At 44.7% G+C, this 21,127-nt stretch overlaps 2 protein-coding genes across 5 annotated transcripts in view; both read right to left on the minus strand.

Moving 5' to 3' along the window:
* SEPTIN5 (septin 5) overlaps nt 1–11,073 on the minus strand; it is a gene marked incomplete at its 5' end in the record, with an annotated part of 38,667 nt that extends 27,594 nt beyond the window's left edge. The window contains 2 exons of one of the 2 annotated variants that reach the window (XM_082066105.1): nt 10,803–10,813; nt 10,947–11,073. In XM_082066105.1, coding sequence (XP_081922231.1) covers nt 10,803–10,813; nt 10,947–10,989 — 54 coding nt within the window. The remainder of the gene's footprint in view (nt 1–10,802; nt 10,814–10,946) is intronic. The other variant, XM_082066106.1, reaches the window with a different exon arrangement.
* Nucleotides 11,074–13,487: 2,414 nt separating this feature from the next.
* LOC309446308 (septin-2) overlaps nt 13,488–21,127 on the minus strand; it is a 35,148-nt gene continuing 27,508 nt past the window's right edge. For 2 of the 3 annotated variants that reach the window (XM_082065919.1, XM_082065918.1), the window contains exons 12-13: nt 20,361–20,454; nt 13,488–14,629 (exon numbers count right to left, since the gene is read on the minus strand). In XM_082065919.1, coding sequence (XP_081922045.1) covers nt 20,386–20,454 — 69 coding nt within the window. In that variant the 3' untranslated portion in view covers nt 13,488–14,629; nt 20,361–20,385. The remainder of the gene's footprint in view (nt 14,630–20,360; nt 20,455–21,127) is intronic. The other variant, XM_082065920.1, reaches the window with a different exon arrangement.

The following is a 21,127-nucleotide window of genomic DNA, read 5'->3' on the forward strand; positions in this document are numbered from 1 at the left end:
GGATTGTGCTTCCCCACGAGGCAACCCAGAGGAAACGGAACCAGCCACGTAGGTAAGAAGGGAGAGCGGGGCAGGACAAGGAGCGCTCAGCTCAGTCAGTAGGTTAGCGCAGAGCCAGCACCCCCGCGCAACGTCAGCACAAGCGACAGCCACAGCAGGCCCGGAGCGACTTGTCATTCACAGCCCTTTAACGAGAATGGGGTGCCAAATCAGGTTAGGTACCCACAAGTGGCTCTTGGGACCTGCAGCACAGCATGAAGCCAAACCGTTATATTTTTTAAGAATTCAAGGGTAGCCATCTCCAAGCAAATCCCAGAACCGATGTCACATGCAGAACAAGGAGGAATTTTCTTCAGCTTGCCAGGTCAAATCTCTTGAGATTTATTTTCTGGGATTTATTCTCTAGCCATGTTTTGCTGTGGGATTTCCCCTCACTGCACCTCGCAGGTCTGTCAGGAACATGCCATCCCCTCACAGCCATGCTCGATGTCACCCCGTTCTATCCAGACTCGGCAGCCCTACTCCAAGTCACCAACCCAAACAAAAGCAGCTTAACCCAGAGACAAGGTTCTGCCCCCAACACAGCCGTCTGCCTGGCTCACAGCTGCCTCACATGCCCTCTGACTACAGAAAATCAAGGGTTTTTCCCTTATCTCCAGCCTCAGGGGAAAAAAAAGAATTGTAATGTGAGGATTTGTAACCTGCAGTGCCAAGGGACAGGGCAAGGAACGGAGGAAGCCTGGTTTAATAATGCGCACAAAGGGAACGTGCTCCCTCACCCGCACACCTCTGGAACGGACTATTCCCACTCTACCTGATCAAATCAACAGCATCAGGCCAAACTCATGTCCAAGCTATAAGAAATTTTGATGTGACTCTTTCCTGATGTAATTTTGCCATAGGTGGGGAAATCAGTTTTCAGGCTCATTTTGAAACCATTGCCTTGCGAATACAAAGCAAGAACTGCTTTCCTCCATCAGAGAAAACACACGCCAGTGTAGTACTGCAGGGTGCTAGCCAAAAGGTGGGTGGATGCCCTAATTATTTTATTTTTTAAAAAATAAGAAAGAAAAATAGTTATTTGTCATAAAGGGAAAGCCTTAATCCCCTAGGGGACAGGTTCTGGGTACCCAATACACACAGATTCACTGGAGCCACAAATTATTATAGCTCAGCCGTCGGGCACACGGTGTCTGAAGAGACAAGAGCAGAGGTCTCAACCAGACATTTCCTAGACATCCATTGTCATTAATGTCATCACAGATGAGATCTGAGCCCTCCAAGTCACCCACATCTGTCCCCTCGCAGGGACACACGTCAGTACCAAACATACCTGAGTGCAAGATGCAGCAGAGGAACAGCACACGTGAAGGAGCATCCGCACACTTTGCAAAGAAACAGAAGATGGCTCATTAAGCTTTCAGACTAACAAGCCCCATGATATACCTCGTTAGCAACCCCATGCACATACTGTACTGCTGCTACATGAAGGGCAGCTCCAATAACACCATCACTTGTTTACCAAGAGAACAATTCTACTATTGACTGACACCTGCCTGTGACAGTGTGACCACGGGAGGAGCAGGGAGATGTTCAGATGACACTGGCCGTTCAATCAAGGCAGCAAAACGCCTGGCACTGGCCGGAGCCTCCGAGCAGCTGCTAAGGACCAGCCCTACCACCTCAAACAGAAAGGCTTTCACTGACATTAATGAGGGCTGCTGAAAATAATGCCACCACACAGCTACGAGATGGCATGCAGCCTTTCTGTTCAAGGACCAGCAGGCTGAACAGAGCGGGCACTGAGGAAAAGGAACGCTGGGCTCCATCCAGTCACTTCTGGTTTATTTAAATTGCTGTGAAGTCAAATGCTGTGAACCTGGTGTGAGCTGAGTGTGGTGGGGCAGGACAGATGAGGCTTATCCAAGTGAAAAAAGGACACAGTCCTGCTGCACAGTGATGGTAGGAGCATCCCAAACAGATCAACGTGACAGTACTGGAGCACCTACAGAAAACATGTTTCTAGCTTGCTCACCTCTGTGGGCCTAGTCTGAGCTGCTGAAGTGCCAGCCCTGGGGCTGCCAGCAGACTAGAAGAGATCCAGAGCATTTGGGTGCTCGGTGGACCTGGAGTCCTTCCCAAGCATGTGCCTGGATTAACTGCCTGGAAAAAGCACCAAGTCCTGTTAAATAACTGTCCTGTCTGATATCCGCTTGCTTCAAAAATACATGCACTGTCAAGGGCTCCTTCTAAGGGAAGGAGAGCTCTTTAAAGCAGGCGGAGGAGCAACAAAGGTATTAATCTCAGGAGCGAGACACGAGCGGTTTCCCTTCTGTGTGCTCCAGCTCAGGGATCCAGAGCGCTCGCAGAAATCTATGCAGAGTCAAGATGGTAAGTGCAGCTGCTGGGAGATGCGAGATCATCTCAGACAGCATCTCTCTTGCTGTCGCGATGACACACTCTTGCTCATCTCGTCACTGTGCAATCGCAGCAGCAAGGCTTTGCTGCAGGCCAGCTGCATCATTTGCAGTTTAACCCCACTGCCTTGATTCAGCCCACCGCCTCCAAAACTGGGTAAACACACACCAGCTCCTGAAGGCCGTGATGCTTCTTCCACTGCTGTCTGATCCCAGCTGGCACCAGCTCCTCTGAGCAGCAGGATCCTCTGAGAATTTGTACAATCCTAAAAGTCATAAACAGCCCTGACATTTTTTACAGCAGACCTTGGGCAGAGGAAAATTACTATTGGTCCAGCTGGGCATTTCCAATACTGCTAATCAACATTTCCAGGACTTCATATCACTTAATACCCAAGGCAGAGACTCAGGAGAGCTTTAAAATAAAAAGCAAGCCCAACCACGGTGACCATGTATATAGGGCTGGCAGACAGCAGATGTCTTTGTGACTCATACTTCACCTGAATATATAATTAATGTAGCATGTAATTTATTTGAAAATAAAAGTGGATGTAAGACTGCAGAATCTAAAGAGATTTCATGTGTGTATGTATCACAGCAAGAATGAGCTCAGTGCAGCAGGCAGGATTAGAATAGTTCCCACACTAAGGAAATAGCCAGGAGACATTACAAAAGGCTGAAAGCAAAGCGACTTGCCTGGGAAGTCATCTTAAAAATAATTGCAATACAAAATAAAGCAGTAAAAGGCCTGGCCTGTGCTCTCATGTGTGTTCACACAGCTCCAAGCACCAGGGGTCTGCGAGGAAAAATGAAACATCATCACCGGAGCCCAGACCACATCTGCACCGCCACGGGCTTTGCCTCACAGAAAGCAGAAGGAAGACGTTAAGCCCTTGGAGCCTCTTTTCCCACAGGCTGAGTGGATTTTTTTTCCCCTCCCTTGCTTCTGCACTGAGAATGTCCAGAGGCCAGCGGGACAGGCTTGGTCCCCATGGCCAGTCTCCAGGAGCCAGCACTCAGGATCCCGCGGTTTATTTGCTCAGCCTGCACTCCCCGCTCCCAGTTTTCCCTGCCAGGAGTCACTCCGGGAGAACGGCACCAGCTGCCCCGGGCGAGGTCCGGCAGAGACAGGCCATCCCAGCTCCACATACACACACCCTGCACACGCTTGATAACGCGCTTCAAAACAGACGGGGCACTCCCAGTGTTCCCAGGAAGAGCAAAGAGCTGAGCTGAACAAAGCTGGCAAGTAAAGACCTCAGCTCCGCTGCTCCTTGGCTCCAAGCAGTTGCACGCTACGGCCACCGCAGTGGCACACGGGGACAGGGCAGCCACGGCGCGGCTCCTCTCTCCCCATCAGCCAACACTTGGGTCCTGGCACTGGCCAAAACTGCTGTCAGCTGCTGCCACCGTGCAGAAAATCAGGCCAAACTGACAAGGTGAGTAAAGAACCGGAGTTAACTTCTACTAAGGGCTTCCCACCTCTGGCTGACTTTACGCTACACTGGCTGCCACCCCAGAGAGGCCCAAGCTGGTGTGAAGCACAGATTGAGATGCTCGAGCTCACTGCACTTCTGAGGGTCAGCCCTGAGCATCCCTGAGCCCTCCCTGCCATGGCACAGGGTGGTGCAATCTGAAGGCTGTGCATCTGCATCCAGAGACGTTTGTGCCATCTCGAGCATCCCCTGCACACACTGCTAGAGCCCTCTTTGAGAACTGAACTGCAGCCTCAACTTCTCTTTTTTTTTTGACTTTGGGAGCGGACATTTGTACTAAAGCCAGAAACTAAACCCTCCTCGCCCTCTTGGCATCACACCCTTGCAGATGCCTGTGCAGGGTTTCACTTCCTCTTCAGCTCTTGGCCAACACTTGGCCAAGTTTTGCTCATCAGCAAGCCAGTCCCTGCAGCCTTCCAGCACGTTCTTCTCCAAGCCACATCCAGCACATGGCTGCCGTGACACTGCTGGGGGTACCAGCCCCGTGGGTAAAGTCTGGGAGTGACAGACCATGGGACAGCACAGCAGTTTAGAGCTGAATGTTAACAGGCCATGATAGATGTCAATTAATGCACTGGAAATACACTGACAATAGAGAAGGAATTAAGAACATTAACCCATTCAGCCCTTAAAACAGAAAGGACTCTCACTTGAGTTGGGAGCAACAGATCTCTTCCACTCTCTGCAGCCCAGCCCCTGTAACATTGCACATACAAACGCTTCCTCTTCCCGTGCTCTGTGCCACCTTCCTCTACTCATTTTAAACAGTATTTCTGGGATACCAAGTGGCGGACGAACAACAGCACACATACTGGATGAGAAACACGTGTTCTGGGATCTGACTCCAGCTTTTCTAATGCACCACACACAAATCCAGCTCCTCAACACCCTTGTGGGAACAAGATGACTGCAAACCTCTTCACAGCTCCAGGGACAGTTCTCTGGGAGAAAAGGAATGTGTAACAGCAGACAAACATTTTTTCCTGCTCTTCGAGGCTAACCACACTGTAGACACACACACGCGCACACACACAGACAAAATCCAGCCCATGTGGGAATTATTCCAGCATGCTATGAAACAACATGCACAGGCTTCACAAAAATCTGAAGTCACACAGTTTATTAGAGATGCCATATGTTTCTTTCATCAATATTAGAGTGTGGTTTCTCTGTCTCTGGGAAATCTTTGCCTTGAGCAAGAAGGTGACAAAGGCTTAGTGTTGGTCATGCAAGAAAGCTGTGCAGGTAAGCAAAGAAGGTGCCCTCCAGTTTGTGCTCTGCTATCCAGGAAAAAAGTAACACAGAAGCCATTTGAACTGGAAGAGGAAAAGTGGGAGAGGAACCCTCTTGGCCAAGCAAGAGTGTTCTCTCCGCAAGAAATGCTTAAAGTATCAAGGATGGAGCAGAGCTCTCCCGGCTTGCTTTCCGCACACGTGAGCGGCAGCTGCAGCGCGGGCAGAGGAGCCGCCGCTGCGAGCCGTGGGGTGTCCCAGAACTGCCAGGGAGAGTCCTTGGACTCAACGTTTAAAATGAATTTAGCAAAGCTCTGAGGACACACAGCAGGGACTCAACCTGGCCTGGCACGGGAAGCAACCAGCTGGCTGAAGGTGCAATTTCCCCTGGATGTCCAAGATGTCTATTTTATTGGGTATTTAATGAACAGCAACCGAGACTGGAACTGAGGGTGGACAATAAGGGCTCCAGAAGACACTGAACTCCGCCAGGTGTTTCTCCCTCTAGACTTGCCTTTCCTCAGCTTTTGCAGGGAACTGCCATAGCATTTATTGCTAGAACAATCAAATGAAGAACAGCATCACTGTGAAGTCAGTATCATTTTTGAGATTATTAAGCAGTTGTGAGAAACTCCTTGACTTCACAGACTAAAAGCATCCAGGGGCTGGGTTTGTCCTTCATTCAGACGGCAGCAACATTTTCAGCTCTGTTGTAACGCCCCAGCACGCTGCAACCCAGCAGCTGAGCAAGTGTCACAAGCACCTCTTAGGGTTAAATGAAGGTTGCTCCTACTTCCTCAGCATCAGCCAGGATCAGGCCACAACATCTGTCACTCTTACACATTTGGCTAACACGCCCACAACAGTCCTGCGCAATTCACACGAGAGCAGAAGAATTTTGGACTCATACATGAGTAGCCGAGCAGTTTGTGGAAATTCAAGTGACAAAAACCCCCATGCAGGAAACACTTCTCCTTTTCATAAACTGCAGATTGCTGCTCGCACTGAGAGGGCTCAGCCTCTTCCCCTGCCCTGCACTAATGACCATTTTATCCATTTGGAGCATAAATAATTGAAGAGAGACATCAGCAGCAGCAGGCGGCAGATTCTGTGCCCAGCTCTCCAGCAGTTCTGTTTCACCATGCAGCCCATGTGCTGACCTCCTTTTACAGCCCTTTTCCAAGGCGGCAAGCAGGCAAAGATGGGAAGAAAAAGAAAAAAAGCCAAAGTACCCAGGATGGACTTCCCTCCCCAGCCCAGAACAGCCCGTCTGTGCGACACAGGGACCTCCTGCCGCAGGACTGTTTGGACAGATGCAGAGCACAAGGACAGGCAGGGCTGAACCTCCTGACCTGCTGCAGTTCCACCCAGCTCCTGACACTGTTCTGAGCACTGAGCCCTTGCCCAGCTCAGAGGGCAAGGGACCAGGGTTGTCTTTTGAAATGGGCCAAAAAAAATGAATGAACTACAGAGAGCTTTTTACAGAGAAGTAAAAGCTTCCACTCCTACGATATGTCTGGCCAAGATACACTAGGACATCAGAAAAACAAGCAGAGATGTGCTGCTTCAAGAGTGTTTCCAGTATTTACCTCCAGATGCTGTGACTAATTCGCTACTCCCTTTCTGGCAGACGCATCTTGGTAGCCAGGATGCAAGACCAGGGTTGGAAAACACAGAGGTTGGAAGAAACATTAACATGGGGAGTCAAAGAGAAACAGCCTCACCCAGGGCGATCTATGACACAGTGAGAGACTATCCAGCTGTGGTGAAATATCCCACTCGCCAGCTGCAAATACAATTTTGCTTTCCCCTAATGAAAAAAAACCTCACCACAACCACCCTGTCTGAATTGATACAGAGCACAACAGCCAGTCGGGAGCACAGATCCATACTGCCGCTGCCAGTGACTCAAAGAACCAGGACTATAAAATAACTGGTTTAACTCCGAGTGGTACTCTGTTCGCCTTCCAGGTTCCACGCTTTTCTGCACAAGCATAATTGCAAGAAAGAACTTTCCTCTAGTCACAACATTACAAGAAGTGTTAATCTAAGGAAAATAGATGAAAGAAGGCAACACTATAAACATTTAATGCAGGTATGAATCCTCCAAGCTGCTCCAGCACACTTTGAGGGGATTCTGTAAGGACCTGATCTTTGTTGTACAGTTTGCAAGGGAACCTGTTTAGACTTTTCATCACATATTTCACAAAACAATCAATTTTCACCACATAGGTGTCTACACAGAAATCGTGGGTCACATTAAGGTCATCCTCAACCAGCTCAAGACACAGGAATCCCCGCTCCTTCCTCCTCTTAATCTGCTCTTTGTCATCAGGAGTCATCATCAGTGTGTCAAGGGCAGCATCTAGAAATAGCTCGGGTACCTCTGCACCATGCATAGCGCAGCCTTTTCAGTGGGTTAAACATTTCTCTTAAGTCCATCTGGGCTTATCTCTCCACATGCACAGGATGGAAGACATCTCTGCTCTTGTAATATCTACTGTTCCAGGAAATATCTGCTTCTTTCCTTTTTTTCTAAGAAGGAAGCAAAGGAGTTTCTATTGAGTTTTTAAGATATAAATCCCAGATTCTCAAAAACCAAGACACAAATGTAATGAATTCAGGAGTTCTCAATACCTAGAATCACGCTGAAACCATCCCCTCAGCCAAACTACCTTTGCACAGCATCCTCTCTACACACAGTACCCCCCCCATTTCTATTTTTACTGACAAGCAGACCACCTCAAAACATGCTTACGTAGAAAAAAGGACCAAGCTTAATGCAAAAGGAACAGCCCTGTAATTTCAAACCCACTGAAAGAACTGGATCCACCAGGTAGTCTCTGCTCCCACACCCAAACAGCTTTGCAAGTTGATTGGGCGGGGAGAGATCAACTTGGGATGGAGAGGTTCCCATCCTCCTGATTTAAAAAGAAACGATGACTTCAAAGAACATTAGAGACACGGGCCTGAGCGAGCAGGAGCCAGCTTCAGAGCCACGGCATGTAACACCCCAAACAAACACATGCCAACAACAGGAGCTGGGAGGCATGTTCTGCAGGAGTGTGCCAGGAGACTCCAGTTTGACCAGGTATCTGGGAGGTTTCACCTGTACTCCTCCCACAGCAACACCTCAGGCTTTGGCAGAGCATCCATCTGCCGCACTTGCCCCGTTTGGTTCTCAAGTCAATACTCTTGACAAATTGTTCTGTTTTCCTTACACAGGGCACACTCTTCTGCACATGGGACATTAGTCATTGCTTATTTTGCCTACCGAGCTTCACCACGAGAATCCCTCTCAGCGCTCCAGTGGTATATACATTGCCAGGAGAGAAACCATCCCTCTTTGAGAGGTGCTGAACCGAGGTATAATGAGACTAAGGAGCTTTGTCTCACCAGGTGACCTGCTGCAGAGCATCAAACCAGAAACTGGTTCCCCCAGTCCGGGGTCTTAAACCACAGCCATTCCCCTTGGAAAGCTGGATGCTCTGCACACAGACACCAGTATCAAACCTCCACTGACTTCAATGGGGCACGAGTTCCACAGCAAATACACCAAGTAGAAGATCATCCCTTAGAAATCAGAGACGTGGTGAATCTACCATTATTTTTTCTTCATAAATGGTACCAATTAGGAGTTCAACCTGCAAATCAGAGTTTCCTGGACCCAGACAGTGCATCAGCCCTGACTAGGCTTATAAGGGTAGATGAAGACATTCTTTGAAACTACATTGTTCCATTTTTTGGTCTCCACAAGCCAACAATATTATTAAGATTTTACTGAAAGCTACTCTACTTACATGCAATCTATTGTAGTGCCCTCTTAGAAGCTCATTTCATTTCTCAATTATTCATAAAACATAGCTTTTACGATAAATTTTGAAAAATTGGTTCAAGCAAGAATTAAAGCTTTAGTAAACCTTTTAAATTGTTACCTGCTGCCAGATGAGGGTGGATTGGAACACGGCAGCACGGGAGGAAAATCCCCGATCTCAAAGGATGCTAAAGAAAGACCATTTGTGTTTTTGTATATTCACTTTCATTTTAACAGATTGCTTTGTATTCACAGCTTGGTTTCCCTCCACCATCCACAAGTAACATGGCTGGCACAAATTCATAATGAACCGTGCTCTGTCATGCAAGACCCACTCTACGCTCTCAGCATAAGATCCACGGACACACACACATTGACAAAGACCCTCCTTCGCCCCAGCAGAGCATCACGCTCTCCTGCTGACACGAGCTCTTTGGGGCACAGACTCCAGCCCACTTTTGCCTATGAGGTGTGACAAGGGCCTTTGGGAATTATGGTAATATCTACAGCAGACTACTCTGATCTTCACCTTGCTTCTTCCCTTGGGGAACGAGCAGAAACAAGCCTTATACATAACATGCTTCCCACTTTATTTTAAAACAAATTAACTAAAGAACAGCATGTTTTCAGGGTGTTCACAGCTAACACTGAGTTTTCTACAGTTTCAGAACACTTTCTGGATTGTTTCCCTCCAGAAATAAAACAAAAATTAACAGCAATACTCACAAATAACTACAAAATGTTAGCAAAACTAAGTAGCTTAGGAAAAATGCGCCTGATGACCCCATTATCTTATTACTCCTGGATTTACTTTGTTCCTTTCATCACTGCAATTAGCGGCTAAAAAAATTGCACAGGTGTCTTTTCACAGTGCCCAAGTCTGCACTACAGAAGGAAACACCATCTCCTGCACTGGCCAGGTGAATGCTCAAGCTGCTACAAAATGAGTTTGCTTGTCTGTGGTCCAGAACAGCTGTACAGTGCCACTGTCTACGCTAGTAAGGTGTTTGCTGCCTAAGGAATTACAGCCCCAAATGGAGAAAGACTGGACCCAAAGGCAAGCGCAAGCCAGGTTGTGAATGGGTGCACCATCTCCCGCTGCAGGGACCCATTGCGCTGCCCCGCTGTGTTAACCATCGCCTCATCCCCACCTTTGTGAGACAGAAGACCTCCTCCATATACAGCAGACATTGCCTACATCATGATGATGGGTGCTAAGGAACACATGAAATCCTGCTGATAACATCTTACCTAGACATTCAAGCTCAGCAGGGGAGGATTCCTCTTCTTGTCAAACACCCTAAATCCCTCTAAATACCAAAAGCGAACAAAAAAGCCTGTCGATGTCATCCGATTGCATCACACCCCCCCCACCTCCAGGACTGAAAGGCATATCTCCAAATAGCTATTAGCTTTGCAAAGCAAAACAGACGTTCCCCAACGCCCAAATGCTGGCGGACAGCGAGGTGCTGAGCTGCCACAGCAGCCAGGGAGCGGGGCTGTGCCTGCGCATCTGTGCTGCGGAGGGAACAGGAGCGATGGGAGACGTGCTCCTCATACTGAAATGCCTTCGCCAGCCCCTGCGCTGCCTTTCTCCACCCGAACCTACTCGACACACCCAAAGGCACCGAAAAAAGGAGAAACCCAGCCCAAAACCCATGGACGCGAAGCAACCAAAATGCCTATTTCCCGGGTGGATCCAGTCTAAAAAGGGGCCAGCACGCCAACCCCCAGGCTGAAACGCCGCTGTGCCCAGGTAGCAGGACACCCCCCACTGCCGCAGCACCACGGGAAAGCACAGAGCCAGCAGGGCCGGGGCTGCAGCGGCCGCAGACCCACCTACCTGCTTCTCGTCTGCAGGGCGGATCGGCGAGGGCGGGATGCCCGCGGCAGGAGCCGGCAGCGAGGAGAGAAAAGAAGAGAGAGTGAGGGGTGCGCGGTGCGCCGGGCCGCGGGGCGGAGCGGCCGCGCGTCCCCGCAGCCTCACCTGGGTTGACCAGCTTGCTCTTGTACCGCATGCCGGTGCTCATGGTGCCGGCGGCGGCCCGGCCCTCCCGGGAGCGACAACGGCGCCGTGTGCGAGTGTGAGTGTGAGAGCGTGTGTGCGGCGAGGGCCGCCCGGCGCCGCCAATCCCGGGAGCCCGCCCCGCCCCGGCCCCGCCCTCCCTGCCCGCCGGGCGACAGCCGGGCCGGGGGCGGCAGCGCCGACCCCCCGCTCCCGCAGCGCCCGCCGGCCGGAGCGGCCCCGCTGCGCCGCCCGGACAGCACGGCCAGGGCCCGGGGATGGACACAGCAGCTCCCCGAATCGCGGCTGTGTCCACCCACCTGAAAACACCGCGCTAGGAAGCGCTCCCTGCTCTGGGATAGAAACACAACACCCAGAAGAAGGAATACACCCTTTAAAAAAAAAAAAACCAAACACAAACGGAATAAATAGGAAATGTGTTTCCAGATTTAGCATCTCAAAATACAGTGGGAAGCCCTGAATCATACTGCAACTGTACTGTGCAAAGAAGGCATGTGTGCTCCATTTCCATTAAAGCATTTTAAAGAGGTGATACAGAAAGTTATTTTAGGTAAAAGCTGTCAGTAGAACTGCGTAAGGAAAGGCAGCAGAGAACTCAAATGAATTCTAAACACTCCAAAAACAGTATAGCACATGATTTAAGCACAGCTTATAGGAACAGTCAGGGAGCAAGCAGAGGGGCATGGGAAGCGTCAGGACACCCAGCACCTTCCACAGCTGCAGGGAGGGGTCATGTCTTCTACATTTCAAAGACAGGTAAATTATCAGACTTGAAACTCTCCTGAATACAGGACAGGATAAGCTTGGCATGGTGACAGGTGCACAAACGCCAGGACAGACCCCTGCCTTGGCACAAAACTGACACTGATGCCACAGTACTAATTTTTCAAATTATTGTAGTCACCACAGCACTTATCTTGCCATTTCTTCCACCATCTCATTCAAAACATGCCTCATACTAAAACGAGACGACACTTCCAAAACCACAGGTTGGCAATCCCAGGCACGTGTATTTTAAAAAACCCATTAACTCATCCTGAGTTCACTTTTAGCCATTGATTCAAAGAATCAGAAAAAATATAAATCAGGTAACTGTCAGCACATTTGCTTGTTTTTAAATGCTAGAGCACCACAGACCACTACAGACTACACCACAATTAAAGGCACCAACAAGCAAATCATGAGCTGTTTTATCACCTGCCACAGTGTTTTAAATCTCATGCTCCTGACCCTGTGGAACTGTCATTAAAATAGTTACATGTGGGCACCTCAGCCCAGTGCAGGGAAGTGTGAGCCTTGAGAAGGCTGGGATGGAATCCAGAGAAAGGGACTTGTCTTCCATGGCCCCAGTACCGCTGAATGACAGGCATGGAAATGCAACATCAGAAATTAGACTCCAGCCAGGCTCCTCTATCAGTAGCTTCACAGTAGCAAAGACTTGGCTTAACAACTATATGTTCCCCCATTAAGCTGTCAAGTATTTTAACAAAACCGAGTTCAAACGTAACCGAAGATTATAATAACATCAAACAACAAAGAAGTGGTAGAAGGCATAAAAATGAAGCGTACGTTGAAAGGAAAGCACTCAGTGTCAGCAGTACTGCAAGCCCTCCTTGGACAATTATTAAAATAGATCTCAGGTTTTGAGCCAAAGTGCTCCAGCTGGAATCCACAAGCCCAAAGAAGGCAGAGACAATCAATAATCAGTATCTGCTAGTAAAAATCTGCTCACTGAGGCTTCATACACAAGAATTGTGACAGTGACTTCAGGTGCTCTGCTTTGAAAAGAGGGAGAGGGAAAAAAAGCTCTGATTTTAATAAAATTAAAAACTAGGTGCTTTTGAAAGCCTGCTTCCCCATTGTCCTGGTTTGCTCCGAAAGATGAACCTTTCATGTTACCTTTGTTCACAGAGCTAATCCAGCATGTACTAATGAATGTAGCCAAGTCCTGGCTCTCAGGAGGGGTGTGGCTGTCCTGACTTTCACAGCACAAAAGGACAGCACATCATTTTCAGAAGGTTACAAAATATGATGGAAAATTCTGGAAGAAACACAACAAGGAAGGTGCACACAATGGCACACAATCCATGAGAAAATGTTTACGGTTAAATCTCTCACCTCAGCCCTCTTGACAGACATCCTTACAATTAAAACCTTCATAAAACTTGAAGATACTTTGGATGAACACAAATCTGTCACTTCATTTCTTCTTTCATTACCGTCGCCACTGAGGTAACAATGTCATGTCCATTTTATGCAGTTCAACTCCAAACACAAGCCAAATATGCGCCCCTGTGATGCACATTGTTTGTTAATCCTACACTCATTGCTGCGCAGCAAATTTGGGGTAATCATTCCATGAAAGACACCCCAACTTAATACAGAAGACTAAGTGTCTCAATCCCATATTTGCAAAATAATTTACGCTTATGCATATATAATACATGCAAGACTACAAAAGCATGCAGAAGAGAGCTATGCACTCGGTAATAACATAAAGGAAACAGCAACATTCATGAATTTATAAACTAAGATATGCAATCAGATTTTCAAAGGTATTTACACATGTAAAAGACGTTAGTAGGCGCCTAATGAACTCTACAAAACAAAAAAATAAGTGAATGCAAAGTCTTGCTACATAACTTCCCGTTAAAACACTTTCAAAGTTGTTTTGATATGAAATCAAAGCAGTTTGTATGTAGCCGAATTCTAGAAAACACCTTCAGTCCTGAGGGTAAATATCAAAATTCCTTTGAATATGCACTGTGCATGATGTCATTACAACACTTCATAGATTAGCTTAAAATAGCCAAAATCTAGAAACCAACAAAAACTACCCCAAAATTCAACATTTTCCACATTCGTACAATTTATTACAAAACTTCAATGAAAATTAGTGTTGTGGTATATAAAAAGTTCAGTACATGCCATCGCTCAGCTGACAGATAAAAATGCCTGTGACAGAAATTCTTGCAATCAATACTTGAGACCTGAAGACAAATCTTCAGAGCATCCACAGAAGTTGTTGGCGTGTGTAGTGTTTACGATACGTTAAGGCACGATGATTTAGAAAAGTCAGCTTTCTTGCATCACTGGTGAATCATCAGTGTTTTGTACATTGTCTCATACATCACACAAATATACATCACCAGAGATGAAGCTTCAAAAGCAACCAAAGCACAGAGAAAGTTATGAAAAACTGATACGATACACAATGATTTAAAATGGCAAGTGAAAGTTATGATACTGTGCAAACACACATATGTTTACTGTAAACAGGCCACAATGTCTTTTACTATTAATTATGAAACTGTTCACAATAACGTAGCAGATACATTATTAACTTCTTAAACCCACCACAATTACTAGTCTAAACAGCGTACTCTATCAGTTCTGGTATAAAAGGTATAGGAAGGATAATAAAACCACATTTATAAGTATGAAGACAGTGTTACCAAAAGAATCAAAAAAGATACATTAGAACTTGCTTAACATTGAAGATATAAAACAAGCCGTTTTACAACACGATCTTCAGACTTTGTTTTAACGCAGGTCTTGATCTGCGGCATCCAGCTTTTGCATTTGAACGTTACCATGCGGTCAAAGAAAACAGAGCACCCATCCACTTAGAGAACCGTATACTGCTGCGAACAGAAGTGGAAAACAAAGAGCATTAGAAAGGACAAACTCTCAGCAGTGTCGGAGTGTTTGGGGCGGCCTGAGCCCCTCTGAGCAAAGCGGCATCGTCCAGAAACAGCATTTCAGGGACCTCCACTAGATCGGCTGAATCAGAGGCAGTTTGGCCCCAAATATTTATCACAAATGTCTAATACAAGCACATAAATTAGAATCTATTTTTACCTATGCAATTTCTGAAACACCCACAGCCCCCTCCATCTGCAAGAATACCAGAAATGTGTTACAGCTCATCTCAACACTAATACATGCAAGAAACCAACCTCAGTCAGCCTGTTACTGCTGGTGAGGAAGCCGAAAACTGCTTATCTACATTGAGCTGAAAGCAAGCAGCGAGTTCGAGGTCGTGCACGAACACACTTATGACATTGCTTAGGTAAAACAGAAAAGCAAATAGATTTTTCCAAGCATTTTTACAGCAGCATTCGTATGGTCAAAAGAAGGGATACCAGTATGTAATTCCAAAATAAGTACCAGTTTTGGATGTCTCTGTTTGCCATTCGAACAGGCTGCTACACAGAAAGCAGAATTCCAGCTTTCCCTGGAAAATGGACCCTGCTTAAGCAGCTGTGTCAGATTTGGAACTTGGGAGACGCCTTGAATTCTCCAGTCCCAAAACTACTCATTCCCAATAGGAAAAAATAGCTTAATCTAAACATTCATCTGGATGGAAAAGGTAAATACCCTAGAAAACACTGTTGTGTCAACTCACTTGTCAAGTCCAGTGAAGCACTCAGACTACAGCTGCTGATTACAGGGGGGATAAGGAGCAGGGAAAGCTGACAACAGGGTCCTTTGCTCTGCATCATCCTCACAGCTGCTCAATACACAATTACTTAACATTTGAAGGAGGCCATCAAGTCCCAGAACAAGCAAGCCAGCATTAAGGCTTTAAAGCCATAGTCCATACACTGCTAACCAAATTGTGCTATACTGCTACTTCTGAGTACAAAAAAACCCTAAATTTCTGCCATTGCCTGTCTAACTGAGAGAAGATCCCTCAAGAGAAAAGCATATCCTATGTTTCAGACCCACAAAAAGACTGGAATTTCCAATAAACACGAAGGTTTGGGTTTATAAGCACAGCTGTGCGCTGATGTTAGCAACATTAGCAACACAATATCCACATTTTATATGCTGAGTGAACGCACTTGGGCAAATACATCTGTGCATTTCAGTGTGGATTCATTCCACTGCTCTTTCTTCCTAATCTCCTTATGAGACAGTATCTTCTATTAGGCTGATACCATTCTTTACAAATTTGATCTCCAGTTTTATTAGACTAACATTAGTCCCCTATACTCCTTTCACCAATACACAGCTTTAATAAGCCCCTCAAACTACAATGTGAATTCATACCATCATTTAAGAAAGACAATACATTTCTCCAGCATGTCATTAAAACAAAACTTTCTCAGTAAGTGGCATAACCAGCGCCACATGCACGTGGTCACACAGCTCAGAATCCCACATCTGTGAGAGTTTCAAAAGCCACCAATGTTTGCTGAACCTGGAGACCAATGGTGGGTGGTCTTCTCCCCCAGTTTCTAGCCAGAGAAACATCCCCTGGCAGTGCCAAGCAGTTGTTCCAAATACTACACATTTGCCCAAGCTTCATATTCTCTAGACTCAATTTCGGCTGCCAAAAACTACAACATAATCTTCCCTAAGTGACATTTCTCATCAGATCAATTCACCAGCATCGTTTTAGAAGGCTGGTTGCTATGACAACCCTTTGTGTTGTTCTGTTAAATGATGTCAATTCATTGGTATAAAGAACGAGTTGTTTGGTGCCTTTAATACTGTTCTTATCAAGAATCAGAACAGCGTTAGTGAGCTCAGGAGGCTTTAAAATACTTGTGGAGATCATGAGCTATACTCGAAGAATTTTCAACATCCTACAGATATTTTAAGTGCAAGATGCTCTCCTTTCTTTTTCCGAACACATTTCCCTAACCGTAACTACATTTCCAGCTGGCTATATCTGTTTTCCATAGTCTGGCTTCTGTTATTGGTTTGTCCCAGTATGATCTTGAAGTGGAGTGGAAGACAGACAATCCAGATTTGTAAGAATAACAAGAGGAAAACAGATTGCAAAGAGATACATTTCCAGAAATAGAAAGGGAAAAGGAAGAAACACCATCAATAACCATTTCACTTGAAAAAATAATTCCAGCTTTTCGTAATAATTGCTCATCTGAGGTGGATGAGTTCAGAAACTAGTAAATATGCTGTTGGAATTACTGCAGGCGTATTTCAAAAGCATTTGTTATCGGAGTATCCAAACAAACCTAAATCTGTTATTGCTTTGGTAACTTATTCCACCCCTCCCTGTCCTTCCTCTCTAATCCTTCAATTGGAACCTTCAGATATAAGAGAAATAAGCTCCTATACTTTACATCACTATGCTTAGAAGCACCTCTACACACATTGTTTGTACACAGAAGCTATTAAATGTTTAGAGGAAACAGACAAGTGTAGGTTACCACAGCTTGTTAGGGCCAGAGTAAGTCTGTACTCACTGGCTTTTGTCAAAAACTGCAGCTGGCACACTGGTCCCTACTGTTTCCAAAATCATCGTCTTCCTTTCCTACTTCTAACCCCATCTCCACCAGTGCCCTTTTTCACCCCCGCTGGGTTTCCATTTCTCTACAGCAAGAAATCAGTTCATCCTCTTTGGAAACTTTGAACATTTTCTGTGTATAATCTTTGCCTTTGTCATTCCCATTATGCTTCTCTTACTTTAGTCTTGAAAGTAAAGGAAACTGCTTGAAGTAAATTCTCCCTTTGCTCTTTCCATAAAGCCTTTAAAGATGCCCCTACTCAAAAATGAACAGGCAAAACAGACCTTCCAGTCATCCCATCTGTGTAGCACTTTATGGTAATACAGATTCATTAGTCTTTTTGGCAAGGATTTGAGTTTAGCACTTCTTAATCATTATGCAATGCCAGACTCTTCCCAGAAAACCCTAAAGCTTTCAGCAATCTTCTCCCCACCCTGAAATATATCTGAAAACAGGAGTATTTCACATATTTGGATATTACCATATTTCATTATCCTGCTATTTACTCTCCAGGTCTTATCTATGAAGGTATTTACACCATACTTCTCTTTTCCCAAAATATCTGAAAACATCCTTTTATCTGTGCTTTATGAAGGGGAAATTGTTTTTAAGGGATTTTTGAAGAAAATCAGTAAGTGCGTATTTAAAATAAAAAGAGTGAAAATGTTGATTTCTACATAAATTATCTATAAAGTTACATATTTTTCTCAGCAGAAAGATAAGTAAAGGTGCAAAAGAGCAGTTGGAGGAGAGACTGTGCTTTCAGTAGCAGAGCTGATCCTTTAAGTTCTTGTAAAACTAGAGCCTGAGACATACTCAAGATAAGCTGTGATAAAACAAAAAGATTGATGTCAAATATATTTAAATTTGTTAGCAGTTTGGTTCTGTTGACCACTGTGTTCATTAGAAGTTTCTTGCTTTCTCTGGAAATAGTGAGTTCAATAAAATACAGCAAATAAATCTGATGAGAATGCTGGAGGCTGAAATCACCATTCCTCCTAAACTGCGAAATCAGTTAACTCCCCTAAGGCCAAGTTCTGGGTGAGGAGTCACTTCAACATGCTGACAGGTTCATACAGCAACGCTCTGGTTCAGCAGGGTTGCAGTTACAGATCTGACTGTGTGTATTAGACTTTTAGCATAATTTGTTGGCTATCTATCAATATCTCAAGGGTAAAAAAGGTTCAAGAGTCTTTCCTGAAAGCAAGCTGTTGAACAATATGATTTCCATAGCAGTTGTAGAAATATTGTTTAGCAGATTCCAAAAAAACAACAGCAGGACCTCCACATATGAAGCTCTCATTCAAATCCTCCTCAATTTGTTCACATTCAATATTTCAGACCAATTAATTTTCTCAAGAGTTAGTTGAAACTAAATCACAACAAGATCATGCGGACACTTAGCTAAATCTGCAAAGCTCTCCTGCTTAACACATTTAGTGGTCAGAGATGTATTTCTGATTAGCAATGTAAAGTATCTATAAAATAACATTTCACTTGGATGCACATGAGCACGCTCAGAACTCTGTTTACTTATGTATCCATGGCTGCAAATTCAGCCTGGGACAAACCATGCTTCAATTCATTTTTATAAATACCATGCCCAGTTTTGCCAGAAGCTGTGAAAAACAGGGAACCTGGTGCCATTACTGGCTAACCATTAGTGGGAATCCTACACACCATCAGCCCTCAGATGCTGATTTCACAGCAAATACAGGATGTAGGAACTGAAGAAAGAGCTCTGAATATATTTGTATCATTTGCCATCCCGTGCTCTGCAAGCAACAGCTACAGACAAGCCTGTTAGATTTAGGGGGGTGGTCCTTACAGAGTATCCGTTTAAAGGATGCTATGTGATCAAACGTGATTTGTAAGCCACAGAAAGAATTGAGCCCCTTTGCAAAAAAAACCCCAGCGATATAATTTACATTATATAAGTTTCCTGCATCAAACAGCCATTTTCACACGTGGTCAGAGTTTGGCCGCAGGATAACAAAGCCACCATGCAAATCTGGGACCTTCAGTTCAGAGTCAAATATTTAACAGGCTTCTTAATGACCAGCTCCTGTCTGAGAAAGCAAGAGCTTTATGTCAGACACCACTATTGCATATGCTGCATGGTGAGCCACAAAATTACCCTCAGTGTTTACATTTCCAGCTCTAGGACAATACATCTTAGTATGGAGGTTGGAATACACGATGTGAAGGCTCCTCTATCTGCAAGACTTGGAACTGTGACAGTAAGAAACCTGAGTTTGAATTACTTTTTTCCCCTTAACTACTTAACTCACAGAGCACAGTGCACATACCAGCAAAACCATCAACTTCTGTTTAAATAAGAATCCAGTGAATAAGTTTATTTCTTAGGAGACTTTTTTTCTTCTCTTATTTTGCTTTATATAAACAGGAAGACCGAAGGTTCAAATAAAGGCAACAAAAAAATCTCCTTATTTTAGGCTTGGAATGTTGGCAGCTGCCACAGGGTCATAAGGGATAATATAATCCATTTTATTCAAGCTTTACATTCCAGAAGACCAGCAATCACAACTGGAGAATTAAACTGAAGTATTAAGCAACAAGATTCCTCATATCCCTCTGTGTCTTTATTCTTGCATTTAAAAAGAAAAATTTTACCAGAAGAGCTGCATTCTGAAGAAAGCATGAATATTTGCTACAACCATTTGTTTCTTCACTCACTTGGATCCCACCTAATATGTGATATATAACATCAAGGAAGTCTCTATTCAGTACACTTAACCAGTTTGTCTAAACTTTCATTTGGCTCTTTGAAAAAACTGCTAAAAATTCAGCAGCCTATATGGCCCCAAACACCCTAACTTTTGTTTATATATAGCCAAATTAATTTTCTGAGCAGCTTGTGCTAACAGAAACAAAGACAGACGATCCAAAAATAAGGCACTGAAGAGAAGCATTTACAGGTCTTAAAACCAGCTACATAGGTAACACTTGCATAGACATTTTTTTCTAGTCTACCCAGAACATCACTCAATTTTTTTTCTATAAGTACTTTAGAAGAAAGTCTAAAGCGCAAAATTAGCAATAATCATTGTGAAAACCTTACGTAAGAGGAGTAAACAAGTCAGAAAAGTAATACCTGAGGCATCCAGATGTCAAGCATCTTAATCATCACCAGGCTTCATCCTCATTTGGGCTTGCATCTGTGCAATCATCTCCTGCATGCGGCGCAGCTGGAAGAGAAAAACACCCACATGTTTAGAACAATTTCACGAGGAGTTCAAAATCCAGGAATCTGTACGTCTTTTTCTCCCATGGTAGAATGCAGATCCTGTTTGCCTCTTTATAAGTTGGAAATGGCACATTAAATTGCATAATTGAATACTTCGGTTTTTTTCAGTCTCAGATTCTTTAGAGTATTACATTTAACTTTCACAAAAGATTTGTAAGATACTTATAACAACAATTAAGCAAGAAAATCCAAATCTTTTGGAGAGAGCTATATTTGCACACATGTGAATCAACATTCAATCTACAATAAACACAATATGCCATTTAGGTGTGTACAGAGGCTCACTGCTTGAGTGAACTGAAGCAGTTTTGTTCTGATACAAGTGCTCAAAGCATAATATTATGTATGACTACTCATCTTGTGGCTAACCAGGACATTCTGCAAAGCTTTAGCAACAGCCGAACATGCAGACAGAATTTTAAAACTACTTCAAAAAGAAAACAGAAATATGTTTACAAAATCGGGAAAGACAGACTAAACATATTAAGCACCAATATTTTTATATCTAAACAACTACTTTTCCTGGAAATAATTGTTTTCCTAAGGCATTTTCTTATGACACTTATAAGCTAATTTCCATCTCATATAATTCATTTTTTTCCCCGAAAAATAAC

This window comes from Streptopelia decaocto, assembly GCF_964273445.1.
Source record: "Streptopelia decaocto genome assembly, chromosome: 15".
Lineage (NCBI taxonomy): Eukaryota > Metazoa > Chordata > Aves > Columbiformes > Columbidae > Streptopelia > Streptopelia decaocto.